Here is a 16,032-nt window from a genome sequence, read left to right as displayed (position 1 = left end):
CAGTTTTTGAAAAATGGTAACTTTTTAAGGAATTAAGTCTCAGGGTTGACATTTGAAATACCTACAAACAGTTCTACTGAGTTGCTACAGACACAAAAAAATCAAGTCTGAGATTTTATTCGTTCCAATGGTAATACGCCGTTTTCCAATTTTCCGTTTTCTTATGAAATGTTGAGATGGGTTGAAAACTGTTTTTGATACATATTTCAATAAATATGTAGTGAACATCATATTTCGGCTTTTTCTTCCAGATTAAAATGCTTTTTAGCGAATTTCCCTATAGGGAAGTAGCTATTACTGTAGGTCTCAAGACCTAAGCCCGGGACCGATTTGTAGTTTGCTTGTTTATGAAAATATTTTAATCAAATTTGGAAAATACATTAATTTCTTACTAAACCACAGTACCTTTTAACATTTTACATAAAAAAAAACTTGTTTACCCTCCCTGTTGCAGCAAACCTAAGTACTCATTAAACTAATTCTGTTTAAATAGGGAATAAATGTGATATTTTCAGGAGACATTTTAGTTTAAATCCAATCAGGCAAATGGAAATTCGCTAAGTCTGCAGGTTTGCTGCGGCGGGGGTATTGTTTCATCACTCTAGTGTTCATGGTTACCGAGTTTTGCAAGTTAACGCAAACCCTTAAACATGAGCAAAAATTTGCGTGTTCCGCAAAAGAAAAATGGCCGCCGGAGAAGTAACAATACCCCCGCCGCAGCAAACCTGCAGACTAAGCGAATTTCCATTTGCCTGATTGGATTTACACTAAAATGTCTCCTTAAAATTATCACATTTATCCCTATTTAAATAGAATCAGTTTAACACATACTTAGGTTTGCTGCAACAGGGAGGGTAAAAGTGTTTTTTACGTAAAATGTTAATAGTTAGTAAGAAATGAAAACATTTTCCAAATTTGGGCAAAATATTTTAATAAACAAGCAAACTACAACAGTTTACTTATTCTCCATAAGAATAACATGGGAATTTTAAATTTTCAATTTTTTGTAATTTTCTCCGTAACCATTAGGCGCATTATAATGCTTCAATATACTAAATTATTTGTTTTTTTAAGCTCTACAAAATAGCTTAGAAAGAAATTGCAAAATTTGATGTTTTTTGGGTCAAAAATCAAAAAAACCCTTTTTTACCCCATAAAACCCCCCATAAACCCCCGTTCCCATGGTCCGATCATGCTGGTTCGCGAACTCGTTCAAATAAACGTAAGTTTACATGTTTGTACCAAATGTCATCAAAATCGGATCATTTTTGCTCGAGTTATCGCGCTAACGGACACATATATCTTTTAATATATAAAATTCTCGTGTCACAGTGTTTGTCTGCAAACTCCTCCGGAACGACTTCACCGATCGTAATGAAATTTGGTATGTAAATTCTGTAGGTATGCGAATCGGACGTTAACTATTTCCCGTTTCGAAATTCTTAAAAGGGCTCCGCCCCAGTGGCTCTGGAGTTTCCCATGTTAACCTTATGAGAAATGGAATTAATGAATCTTAACAGCTGTTTCAATTAAACAAGTTGGTTCTGTTCTATGATGTTCAATAGCATTAAAGTTACAAGGATTACCAACAGGGTGCAGCACTATTATTTCTTTTACATTTATGACAACAGCTAATTTGCAACCAAAAGGTGAGTGAGCGTAGCGAACGAACTTCAACCTGGAGGCGAGTGAGCGTAGCGAACGAGCTAACCTGGAGGCGAGTTAGCGTAGCGAACGAGCTCCAACCTAAAGGCAAGTGAGCGCAGCGAACGAGCTCCAACCCAAAGGTGAGTGAGCGTAGCGAACGAACTTCAACCAGGACGTGATTGAGCGATGCGAACGAGATCATCTTGAAAATTAAACGTAACGGTACTTTCTTTCCATCGGTCTGTCTTAGGGGAAACCTATAACTTAGGCGATACGAAGTTCGCCGGGTCAGCTAGTATATATATATAAATATATATATATATAAATATATATATATATAAATAAATATATTAGTAAATAATATGTAAAATAACATGAGTACCCTTTTTTTATATTCTTTTTTATTTAATAAATCACAACATGTTTCGTCTCTAAGGACATTTTCAAGTGTGTTAACCTAATTTCAAAAAAAAATATTATGTTATGAATAAATACAGCTGTTAATTTTGTTAGTACCTATGTGAATGAATGTTTAGTTGTTGGTTTTTCTAACACTTATAATTTTGTTAAATATAGGATTAGTGGTTTGTGTGTGTACTATATTTAAAATGTTGTTTCTGTCTTCTTTGTAGTGTTTATATATGTGAAAATTTTCTTTTATGTTCATTTTGGTTCCTTTGTTAATAATGTCTAGTATGGTAATGTTTTCGTTATAATTTTTGTATGTATGGTCTGTAGAAAGTATGTGTTCTGCAAATGTAGATTTTTGTGTAGTTCTGTTTAAAATTATAAGTTATCATACAGAACAAGAAACAATTCATTTGATTTAATTAACAAATTTTCACAGTCAAACAACAACGTATCAGACATAAAAGACAAATCAGGCATATACAAATTAAACTGCAGTTCCTGCTCAAAATTCTATATTGGCCAAACAGGACGAAATTTTCAAAGTAGATACAAAGAACATATTCAAGCAATTAAATCAAACAACAGAACTACACAAAAATCTACATTTGCAGAACACATACTTTCTACAGACCATACATACAAAAATTATAACGAAAACATTACCATACTAGACATTATTAACAAAGGAACCAAAATGAACATAAAAGAAAATTTTCACATATATAAACACTACAAAGAAGACAGAAACAACATTTTAAATATAGTACACACACAAACCACTAATCCTATATTTAACAAAATTATAAGTGTTAGAAAAACCAACAACTAAACATTCATTCACATAGGTACTAACAAAATTAACAGCTGTATTTATTCATAACATAATATTTTTGTTTGAAATTAGGTTAACACACTTGAAAATGTCCTTAGAGACGAAACATGTTGTGATTTATTAAATAAAAAAGAATATAAAAAAAGGGTACTCATGTTATTTTACATATTATTTAGGTATTAAATAAATATATATATATAAATAAATATATATATATATATATATATGAATTTGAACGGATGGTATTTTTGGCCTCTAGGGACATCAAAACGAAAAAAAAAATCGGTCCCGGGTCCAGGTCTTACCATGAGTACTACGGTAATAGCTTATTCCCTATATGGGAAATTCGCTAAAAGAGATAAAAAATTTTTTAATCACTTTTGAACCCAGAATTGATAGAGGTTATCTAGGATAACAATATTATTTATTTTCAAAATTTGGTCAAGCAACGACCCCTGTTGGATCACTTTTGATATGGATAGACCCGGTAACGAAGGAAATAAAAAAAAATTGTAGGCCCTAAATTTAAAATTCCTGTGTTAATCTTATAGAGAGTAGTGTAAAATGTTTTACTTGCTTGATTATGGATATATTTTGATCAAACTTGGTATAATTTATTTATTTTATACTAAGTTATACCTAGGTTTGCTTTCTACAGGGAAACTAATAAAGTGTGTTTTTTATCAAAATATTAATAGCTTAGTATAAAATAAAAATCTGCCAAGTTTGATCAAAATCCATGTACAAGCCAACAAAACTTACAATATTTTACAATATTCTCCATAAGAATAACATGGGAATTTTAAATGAACAATTTTCTCCGTACCAATAACCGTACAATACCCCGGTAAATACCCCGCCACTGCAAACCTGCAGACTTAGCGAATTTCCATTTGCCTGATTGGATTTACACTAAAATGTCTCCTAAAAAATATCACATTTATTCCCTACTAGCTGTGGGCCCGTTCTACGCTTGGGGATCTTAGTCAATTGAAACCTTTTTATATAAAAAACAGCAGGTGGTTTGCATATTTTCAGATATGCTGATGCTATGGTGGTGCTATTATATAATAAACCTTCGCAAATACGGTATCTTGACAGTTTCAAGCCAAAAAATTCTTTATAGATCTATGACACATAGCCCTTAAGTATGGTTAAAAGTAGTTAAAATACTACCTCAACCTCACCATTACACATTCCGGTTGACATTTTCATTATTAAAGGTGCTTTTGTCCTTTCCGTGAAACACTGAGAAGTAAGGACATTACTGCGTTACCAACAGACGTACACTCAAAAATGCAGAATTGTCCGCCAGTCTTTGTCGCTAACCAAATTTGATACTGGAGACAAAACGTTGCCGCACACGATCGCTCGGCCGCCATCGCTGCTGTGTAGGCCTACTACAGTACAACACTTGGGTGTTTGTTTACAATGGAGGGAATAGTAAAATGTAAACGTTGCAATTATGGAGATGTTCGGTATTTACATTGTTGTATAAGTAATATTTTCGTGATTTGTTGTATCAGGTTTGTGTAGAGACTTTAACGCTGGTAAACACTGATGACTTGATCCACTCGACTTTTTCGAATTGTTCTTGATTGTTTTTCATATAAATTGATAAATAAACTATACAAAAAATAGAGGTTCATTGTATTTGCCAGGGATTATGATTAAATTCAAATTTGAAAACATTGATAATTACTAAAAGAACTCTCGATTTTCGAGGTAATTTTGAACTGCGTGACACACTACATCGACCTATAAAAGCTTGGGGTGTAAAGTATTCAACTTGTAGTTTTATATTTAAAATCTTCTATTAGCTATAAAGTTACTCTACACAGTCCAAGAAGGTATGCACACTTCTTGATATCACGCTGAAGATGTTCTAGGCTGAATCCAGCATATTTTTGACTCGAAATTGTATATCGAAAGAAAAAATACATATCGGTGACAGTTCAAACAAAACAACCTTTTCCAACAACTTGTTGTCATTTAGTAGGTGACGTATTCTCTAAACGATGTTGGTATATGCAGTAAACATTAGAAGGAAATCTAAAAAATCACACAATGTTGGGTTTTTGAATGTTTTTTATTTGATTTCCTAAGTAGGTAGGCCGTGTATTCTAGGGACGAGTACCAGTATCAAGGATTGTTGTCAAATAGGTTTTTATGAATAATTGGGTAAGCCTACGTACCCAAGATACAGGCTATGTGCTGTATGTTCCAGCGATTGCAGCACATAGCGGTGAGTAGAAACCGAAAGTGACACATTGAAAAAGCGAGTTTAGCATTTTCCGTAAACCTCTGTTACAATCACCCACTGCAGTTGTGATTTCTCACTTTACACAACCACCATTGAAACTCCGACAATGAGTGGAAACCTTGTTAGTAAGCTATTAGCAAAAATGATTTAATAAATGTAAATTTTCCAGCCCTATACAACACTGATTCAAGGTCCTTTTTCCGGTTATGAAAACTTCAGAACAATTTTATACACAAAGAATCTTAAATTTCATTTACAGTTACAATACACATTATTAAACTTGCAATTAATTTAAGGAAAATCGTTTTTAATCTCACTTGGTTTGGCTTTCAAAACGTGATCGGAAATGTTTGCGGTATTTGTAAACAACTTCTTGATCCGCATTGTACGTGTTATTAAGAGATGTCTTATAACACTTAAAACATATATTTATGCTTATACTGTTACTCACAAGACAGTGAATATACAAAAAATATCTATCTACATTTGCCTATTGGGTCTGATGATGATTGGAGTGTCCAATCAAAATCGATCACTACTTACCATCTTTTTTGTATATTTACCGTCTTGTGAGTAACAGTATAAGCGTAAATATATGTTTTAAGTGTTATAAGACGACTCTTTATTTACTTTCCGTATTTGTAAACAACATTTAATGTAAACATATCATTGACAGTTACAAAAAATAATCTTGATCGGAACAGCTGTTTGTTATTTTATAGACGATTATGTGATAGACATTGGGAGAAAACTTGACAAAAATCGCCCGTCATTTTATTTACAAAGTAGAGAGGCCATATTTTAATGGCTAAAGACACTCTCGCCAATCCAGTGAATACATTAAAATGATTTGGATCTTGATAGGTACTCTCGTTTTTAAGGAGAACGGCGCGTACAATGCCTCTTGGGCCGTGACAGACAGACAGAAATAGAGATGAGACTTTTTTCGGCTTAATCTATAAAGCGTAAAAATAACCTACAAATTTATAATTTTGAGTAGACAAAACTCTAATTTTATTTATATAGAAGATTTAAATATAGTTAGTTTAACAAGTACTTAGGTTTGCTGCAACGGTATGTGTTTTTTGTTTGTTTTTTTTGTTTTTTTTATGTTAATAGTTTAGTAAGAAATAAATGCATTTTCCAAATTTGATCAAAATATGTTCATAAACAAGCAAACTACTACAGTTACATTTAATGTAGCCTACTTATTCTCCATAAGAATAACAGAAGAATTTTTATATTTACCATCTTTTGGAATTTTCTCCGTATAACTATTAGGCGCATAGTAACGCTTCAATAGACTAAATTATTTGTTTTTTTAAGCTCTACAAAATGGTTTGGAAAGAAATTGCAAAATGTTATGTTTATTGCGTCAAAAATGGGAAAAAACCAATTTTTACCCCTAAATCCCCGTTCCCATATTCCGATCATGTTTTTTTTCTTTTTTTATAGAGGGCTAGGCTTACAAGTAACCATGGGATTGCAGCGCAGCTGGAACAGCTTATTGTGCACCCTCGTTCACAGGTCCTCATTCTCCGTCAAATCCCAGGTTCTTTGTGAACCATGAGATCCTTTTGACTATGGTGACCCGTTCTTCCTTTTTATCTCCAGTTTACGTCAAGGGATCTCATGCGCAGACCTTGTAGGGCTGGGCACATAAATATCACGAGGAAGGCTGTCTCCTCCTCCTCTCCACATTTCCTACATAAGAGGCTTTCAACTTGAATTCCCATCTTGTGTAAATGTCCACGGAATACCCAATGGCCACTAATGAAGCCAACCACCTTCCTATTCAGCCCAAAGGCATCTGCCGCTATCGCACCAGTAGGTGTCAGCAGCATTCTCTTTGAATGTACATTGCCTTCTTTTCCCAGCTCCTTTGATCATGCTGGTTCGCGAACTTGTTTGAATAAATGTAGGTTTACACGTTTATATCTCAAATTTCATCAAAATCGGATAATTTTTGCTCAAGTTATCGTGCTAACGGACACATATATAAATATATATGTGAGTTTGAACGGATGGTGTATTTGGCCTCTAGGGACCTCAATACGAAAAAATTAATTGGTCCCGGGTCCAGGTCTTACCATGAGTACTACGGTAATAGCTTATTCCTAATATGGGAAATTCGCTAAAAAAATGATTACCTATCAGAACTATGTGTGACAAAAAAGTTCTCAGTTATACTTTTTAAATACAATAGCCTTAGAACCCTAAGTCCGTTTCTATTAAAAAAATCTTAAATTAATATTGTTACGGGTAGCCTATTCATTCTGCTTTCAAACACAATTTAGTGACCTAAAGGACTGACTGTTTATATGATCTGTGTAGGCCCACCGTTATCAGATATTAATTACTCCATCAGGAGTACCGTATACAGATTAATGAACAAACTCATCAATGTACATGTTTATGCTTCCAGCAGGCTATTGACGTTGGACGGTTTGGCTACTCAATCAATTTCAGTTTTGATATAAACTTGGAAGTCCAGCTTGGCTGACTTGCAACCCTTTACAAAGTACAATTTATTCTTCTGAAGTGAGAACGGATGGCCTGCCCATTTTGACTTGCCACATTAATTGTTGTGAAGGGGCTTTAGTGCTCCAAAACTTGAACTTAATTGGCGTTGAACAATGCAACTTAATGCATTGAGGGATCTCAGAGGTCTCCTCTTTGGCTGGGCTGGCTGGTTCCCTCCAGTCTTTTCCGCTTTGTATCCAAATCTTCCTTTCCCAAAGCAGAACTACGGGCGACAGTGAAAGGGCTGCAGAAAGCCCAGTCTGCACAACTGGCAAAAATATTTTATTTTTTATTAAGAATTATTTATTTTTACAGGCAAAGTTAGTGCCATGTGGCCCTTTTTACACTTTACCTGTATAAGCCTCTGCAGAAAATGCTACATAACAAATTAATAAAGTTGTTTTTATTTGCAGAAAATATTTCTGTAGAAAGTCAACAACTTTATTATCAGCATAAAATTCCCCATTCTGCAAACAGTAACGCTGTTATTCATTACATAAACGAAGGCTGCAGCGTCAATATTCGGTGCATTGATTGTGAGGAAGAACGCATAGAATAACCAAAGTGATTCAATGTAATTAATAATAGGCGTATTCGAACTTCAGAAAGTTTAAAACGTTCTGCTTTGGGGTAGTTCGCAAACAATTAAAAAAAATTATTTCAATAAATACGTAAATTTTAAATCTATTTAATGTGGAGGGAATCAAAACGTTTGGCTGTTTTCTTTGAGCCCATGTAGATCTACTAACAGTTATTTCACAAGTGATAGCTCTACACACAGAGAAGTAATAAATAGAGTTAAGGTCTTAGTTTTCCGTGTTCCCAAGTAGCGAGCGTGACCCCACTGTACTTAGTTCACAGAGTAGTACAAAATGAATCCCTGCAATGCCCATTTACCTTTTCAAGACCATGTTTGTAGAGAACGGTTATTAGGTGAATAGAACTAATACAATCAATTTGTTGATTTTAGATATACACTATAAGGTGTAATTTACCTACCTAAATCGGGTTACAGTTGTCAAAAAAGTATCCTATTTAAAATACATTTTCATATACTTTTCAGTCTCTTGTTACAATCGGACGGTGGTTTACATTCAACTGAAGAAACAGTTGTTAAACTACAATTATCATTTAAACCGTTAATAATAAGTTGGTCAGCGTAACTGGATTTTGAAAATGGACTCTAGAGAGGGGGATTATGGGGGGGGGCGGGAAACAGGGGGAACGCCCCCCTTCCCCACGAATGACGGATTTTTGTGTCAATATATACAAAATTTATAATTTTAGACTTTGAATTTAACACTAATGAAATTTTATTTTTCATTTTATATCTATAGGCCTATCAAGAAATACTGCCGACGCCATGCCAAGTTTTTGGTTGTTTGGATGTGCATTCTTGTTGTGATTTGTATATTCAACGTAAATATGGCAAGTAACGTTTGTAACAAATACATTTTTGCGCCTAAAAAATGGCTGCCTAAATAATATAAAATATTTACGAATATTTCAAAATCTTTAGCTAAAACTAGTGCCTGCCTGAAAATAGTAAGGAAAAAAAGGTTTTTAGAACCTAAAATCTTGAATTGTTTCGGCGACTGCAGTTTTCCGCTGTCAGAGTCAGATACTGTAGTTAGTCAGTGTAACCGTTGATTATACTGGGGAGATAATAATAGATAATCAATAGTTTTACCAATCCAGTTGAATTTTATTACCTTGAACTAAATTATTGGAATTCCCAAGATCGCAACATTCAACACCCTTTATAGTTTTTGTAATTTGGAACACTTATAATGCAATACAAAGATAAAGTAAATAGTAAAAATTTTTAAATAATATTTCCATATTGAGGTGTGTGATTTTTTTGACAAACTGCTTTTAAGTTTAGATATGTTTATACAAGCAGAGCACCCGTCCTTCGAACGGGGTTGGCATATACAGTAGACTCCCTTTTATCCGGACACCTTTTAACCGGACATCGGTTTAATCGGACTACACTCGGCGGAAATGAAATCTCTTTAACTGGACAATTTTTATCAGCACATTGGTTTAACCGGACTAGATCAGCAGGAAGTGGGCGGTACGGAAACGACTGTTCTCGTGGGAAAGATTTGTGTCCAGTGATCACGTGTCTAAATACAATGCTCTCCTAAATTTAAGTCAAATATTTGGGTTACATAACAAGTTTTTGGGGACGTCGGTTTAACCGGAAAACCCGTTATCCGGACTGGCCTCGGTCCCGAGGAGTCCGGATAAGAGGGAGTCTACAACTACAACTACAACTCTACTGTATATCGTGTATACAACAAAAATTTAAAAGACTTAAGCATTTACACGAATAATAAAATGCGATCGACATGAGCATCTTACACTGCGGGAAATATGCAAACCAGGGGACCCGTGCAACAGCCTTCCCATTGCCTTCTTAAATCTGTTTATATAACTTTACTGTGCTATACATTAACCATGGGCACTTTGCAAATGTTTAAAGTGTCAAAACAGCAAAATGAGATGAAGTATGTAAAAATTTCCAAAACCGATACATGTTAGGGTCTTATCTATAACTGTTTTGAATACCATTTCTCCAAAAAGTATAGTCCATGACAAAGAATGAATATCATAAATTTTGTTTTTTAAATGACCAACCTTGAATGGGAAATGTAAATGCACGCAAAATAAACCAACGTAAAACAGTTTAGAAAAAAACGTCTTAAACTAGTTTAGTAATAGTTATGCTACCAGAGTATGAAGTAGGCTTATTAATAAGGTACCATAACACAGGGTCATAAAAAGAGGTGTCTCTAATCATCAATTCTTGTATTAATGTATTTGATTATGGCTAAATGAGGTGGTTTGTAAAAATTGTGCCCACTGTGATTCCTCACACACAAGCAAAAAAGTTTGAGCCTTTTCTCCTGTTGCTGAAACTAGATGTTAGCCAAGAGTCTGGTTCTATGTCTTAAAGACATGGTTATCCTTTCTAACTTCAGAACCTCAGTTGGCTCCTGAAAATGATTCTTACGTGTAAGGTGAATTCTTATGTTGGGGCTGGACTTTCTCCTAAGTCAAAAAATGACTTTTAGCACTTTTACTGTGCATACCGTCGTGACCATACAAAATGCATAGAATGAGAATCTCTACCCAAGAATATATCCAGCCAAAAAGTTTTCATTAGCTCACACCTTCATAATATAGGCTAGGCTTTTTGAATTCCACCATTTAAATTGGCCGATTTAGCCTCAGGACACAAAATACAAAAGGGTATGAAAACTCGTCTAGTAAACGGTAGTAGTACGGATACCCGACATCGCGAGAAAATCATCAGATTTGTTGCTGTAATAACGACAAATTATCACAGATATTACCGCGGTTATGGCAAATAACCGGAGGTGTTACATTATCATTCATGGTGATCGAAGGGATGTCCGATATCATAAGAAATAATCAGGGATTTTGCCGTGATCACAGGGAATCATCACAGATATTGCCGCGATAGTGGGTAATCATCACGGATGTTGCCGCCATTGGGGGAAATCATCAAATTTGCTGCGATCGAAAGATATGATCACCTATGTGGCTGCTACTGTAAGAAATTATCACGGAATTCGCAGGAGGGGTTTCAATTTACCTGCAGGTATAAATAAGTAAGTTTTCTTTTCTTTGAGTGACAAGTTTTGTCCTTCTAATTTTGAATTTTGAACTTAGAAAACCTGGAACTGTCCTTGAATTTTATTTTGATAGGTCGCTGGACACCCTGAAAAAAATTATGACTGTGCATAATTTCCAAGTTTCAAGTGCAGACCCTGGTTAAGGACGTGCAAGGAAAACCTTTAAGGATCTAGATATAAGCCATTACGTTGGCAAATGTAGCAGGTAAAGAATGTTAACCCGAAACATGACAATCAAGTTAATGTGCTCAATAGATAAATATTTAAGGATAGATCTGTGCTTCTCAGAAGAGCAATTGCAATACAATGGCTAAGATCTACTGTAATAATGTGGAAAACTTTCAGCACATTTTAACTCACATAAAAAAAATTCAGACACCTTTTCTTAATCAGTGCCGGATTTTGCCACTAAACAAAAGTGGGCCAAAAATATTTTTCAGTACAAAAAATGTCAAATTCAAATTGTTGACCATCAGTTTGCTGGGACTACGTGATTTTGGCCAGAGGGATATGTTCACGGTTTTTCCGCGGCCGCAGGTGTCAATAACTATGTCCCCGTGGTTGTGGTCCGAGGGAGATGTTCGCGATTTTCCTGCGGCCGCGGTTGTTGATAATGATGTCCCCGTGATTGTGGCAAGCGAGAGATGTTCATGATTTTGCCGCGGCTGTGTTGTCGATAATGATGTCTTCGTGATTGTAGCCCACGGGAAATGTTCATGATTTTGCCGCGGCCGCGGTTGTCAGTGACGATAATCCCATGAAAAAGGTAGTTTAGGGTAAGTGTTCGGGATTTCTCTGCAATCGTGAGTGATGATGATAATGTCCCACAATTGTGGCCTGTGGGAGATATCCCCGATTTTACCGCGGCCACAGGTGTCAATAATGATGTCCCCGCAATTGCGCCCCACTGGGATGTTTATGATTTTACCGTGGTTACGGTTGTCGATGATGATGTACCCGTGATTGCGTCTCGCAGGACAAGTTCACGATTTTGCCGCGGCCATGGTTGTCAATAATGATACAGTAGAACCTCTTTAATCCGAACTAATTGGGACCGGGGGTACTTCGGACTATTGAATAGTTCGGATTACAGAACATATTGTTGTTTTTACATAACAATAGCTAGAGAAAAGTGAAAAATGCTTTATTAAGTAAAATACAGTGTTTATTTAATACAGTAGTAAACATAGGGAATAAACAGTACTGTACATTACAATTGAAATAATTACGGTGCTTATATCAATAAATACAGTATACAATAACGAACTACTGTACTGTGTATAGAGTACTAGCAATGAGGCGTTCGGATTAGTGGACGTTCGGATTACAGGAGTTCGGATTAAAGAGGTTCTACTGTATACCCATGATTGCGGCCCTTGAACGCTGGTGGCGATGATGATGATGACTGTGGGGATTTTTGTGATTTCACCACTATTACAGGGAACTCCACCTCAGGCACAGGGTTGGGGCCGCTCAATTAATTTGGCCTAGGGACATAAGAACACTAAATCCGGCACGGTTCTTATTGACCCTGTATTTTCTACTTAATAAATTTTCTGTAACTAATTTTTATTTGTTTCTTTTGTTCACAGTGTCCGTTGAGTTTCATCAAATCCTCACCTCCGTCATTTTTAAACTCTCAATCGTCAAAGAATGTCCAGTTGTCCAGTGCCCCAAATGACCTTGATACCCCCCCAATGAGCATTAAACAAGAACCTCCATCACAACCACAACATGATGACGACTATGAAGACTCACGGCACAACACGGTAAGTAGTTAAACTATGTCACTGCATGATCTTTGATTTTTCAGGGTGTCTAGTTGTCGGGAAAGTCGGGAATTAGTATTGAATTTCATAATGGTCTTGAAAAGTCAGGATTTAGTCTTAAATTTAATTTCAAAGTCGGGAAATGTTCACGATTTTGCCGCGATAGTGGACGACAACGATGACGTTTCCAAAACCGCGGGAGACGACAATGACGTTTCCGAAACCGCGGGAGACGATGATGACCTTTCCGTGACTGCTGGGGACGACGAGAACGTTACCGTGACCGCGGGAGACGACGATAACGTTTCCGTGACCGCAGAAGATGACGATGACCGCAGGAGACGACGGTGGTGTCTAAACAGCCGCGGGAAATGTTCATGATTTTGCCGTGATCGCGGACGACGACGATAACGTTTCCTTGGCCGCGGGAGATGACGGTGATGTCTAAACAGCCGCGGGAAATGTTCATGATTTTGCCACCATCGCGGACGACGACGATGACGTTTCCGTGACCGCGGGAGATGACGATGACGTTTCCGTGACCGTGGAAGACGACAATGATATCTGCTCGGCCGCGGGAAATGTTCATTATTTTGCCGTGATCGCGGACGACGATGATAATGTTTCCGTGACCGCGGGAGATGACGGTGATGTCTAAACAGCCGCGGGAAATGTTCAGGATTTTGCCGTGCGGACGACGATGATCATGTTTCTGTAACCGCTGCAGTCAATGATGATGTCTAAACGTACGGTACGCGGAAGATTTCATGATAAAAAACAACCAAATTTGCTAGTTCGAATTTTTTATTGCTGCATTATTTCTTTACTTGAAAACTCCACATTATCATAATACTACTTTATGACAAAGACAGGGGTTGGTGTAGTATTATTTAGAAAATTTAGTTAAGCTATAAAAATTGGTATCGGTATCAAGAATCGAGAATCGATACATTTTTTTATCAACGCCCTCTAATTCTTGAAAAAACTAGTCTTGAAAAATCTGGAATTAGTTTTGAATAGTCTGGAATTAGTCTTGAATTTTATAATGGAAATAAACTAGACACCTTGTTTTTAATTGTTGTGTTGAAATAATTGATATTAATATTGGACTGGCGAATTCCCGAATTGTAATTTAAAATTTGCTGGGCAGGCATTGCTAAATAAAGTTTTCAAAGTTAATAAAAACTTAACTTTAACTCTTTAAACCCGGATTTTAAGTTTTTCCTGCAGGATTAAAAATTACCTTTCAATACTGATCACAGAATTTCCTGTGATCAAGGGGAAATTGTGATCAACTAGTAAATTTGACGTAACATCATGAAAATATCCTGCGGCGGTGACACTGTAGTGATCATATTCCCCGATTCAGTTATTTCTTAATCATCCTGAGATTATTGTCCTTAGAACTATAAAAGAAACACCATAAATACAGAGACACCATGTAGGCTATCCCTCATCATTTTGGTAGGCCTACTCAATTAATTAATTTTGTGGTTAAACCTTAAACCCTGAAATAGGCTGATTCTGATTCATCTTAACTTTGGATACAGAAGGTATCGAGGAATCGTTGATTTATGATACTCCTTGATTTCAAAATAAATACCACTTCCAGAATATTTTTCTATCTGGCAAAATTGTGCTCATCCATAAATTTTGCTGTAACATCATCTTAATTTCCTGTGAAAGTATGGCAACTTCGCAGTCATTTCATATGATCAAGGCAACATTATCTCACTCTGGTCTGAGATCAAGGTTTCTTCCGAAATTGCTTTAATACCCCTAGATTATGGCATGAAAAAGTGCTGAGATCGAATTCCTGTGTGAAGAACAAAAATAAATTACAATTTACTGTAGGCCCTATTTTTAAGTCTTCAGCATATCTACACATATTTTTTTCAATTTTCAGTTTGAGTTCAGATACGTTAAATAATTATTATTTATGGATAAATCCATACACTTTGACTTTTCAACTTTGTTTTGGTATAATTTAATAAACATCTAAGGTTAATTTTACTAATTTTAGGCAGCATTTTATTCATTGCGTATTAGGGTGGTAGAAAAAAAACACACATTTTTTTTAGTTGTAATACCTTGGAAAAGTTGCTAAATTGTGAGACCAAAACAGAAAATTTCCGTATTTTAAATTGATTTTAAAATATTTCAAATATTAGTTGTTATTTTCCGGTTGCGCATGTTCCTAAAGTTTGAACAAAAAATGAAGAACTAATTTTTTATCAGAGTTTTTACAATTTTTAAATTTTCCATTTTTAATATGTAATAGTTGAAAATGTCTTCTACAAGACTCTTAATAATGGTAGCCTATTGTATGTTAATATCTTCCGGTCGCTCATCGGCTGCAAATATTGCCAAAAATCAAGAAAAACGTCATTTTATACTAGTCTTATTTAAAACTAGCAGAGTACCCGTCCTTCGTACGGGGTTGGCGTATAAGTATACAAAATGCTTAACGCAGTTATACTTGGCTTTGCGTTTTCAATGGGAGAGGACACGGTTTAAGAAAATTTGGTTCTTTTAATTTACGGTATGCTGTAGTATAGCACATCTATCATAGCCTTCATTTTCTACCATTGCACCTAAACAATAGAAAAAAGTAAAGTTCTCATTCTATATCACAGCTTTTTGTTGCTAGTTGGTTCAAATTAGCTGTTGTCATAAATACAAAAATATTAATAGTGCTGCACCCTGTTGGTAACCTTATAACTTTTTAATGCTATTTAACATCATAGAACCAACTTCTGTAATTTTGAAACAGCTGACAAAATTATTTAATTCCTTTTAAATATGAATACTCATAAGGTTAACATGGGGAACTTCAGAGCCACTGGGGCGGAGCCCGAAAGGATTTTTGAAATAAGAATATGTATGTATATTAATCCGGAATGTGAGCTATCACCATACCAA

General features: G+C 35.5%; 1 protein-coding gene across 5 annotated transcripts in view; it reads left to right on the top strand.

Annotated features, from left to right (window-relative positions):
* Window positions 1-16,032, top strand: part of LOC128991043 (sex determination protein fruitless-like) — an 87,753-nt gene that overhangs the window by 7,515 nt on the left and 64,206 nt on the right. For all 5 annotated transcript variants that reach the window (XM_054413759.1, XM_054413761.1, XM_054413760.1 and 2 more), the window contains exon 3: window positions 12,934-13,110. In XM_054413759.1, coding sequence (XP_054269734.1) covers window positions 12,934-13,110 — 177 coding nt within the window. The remainder of the gene's footprint in view (window positions 1-12,933; window positions 13,111-16,032) is intronic.

Source organism: Macrosteles quadrilineatus, unplaced genomic scaffold, assembly GCF_028750875.1.
Source record: "Macrosteles quadrilineatus isolate MER2022 unplaced genomic scaffold, UCM_ALF_1.0 Scaffold_3__2_contigs__length_128488019, whole genome shotgun sequence".
In the NCBI taxonomy this organism is placed as follows: domain Eukaryota; kingdom Metazoa; phylum Arthropoda; class Insecta; order Hemiptera; family Cicadellidae; genus Macrosteles; species Macrosteles quadrilineatus.
The sequence above is the reverse complement of the archived record's forward strand: the minus strand, read 5'-3'. Positions and strand labels throughout refer to the sequence as shown.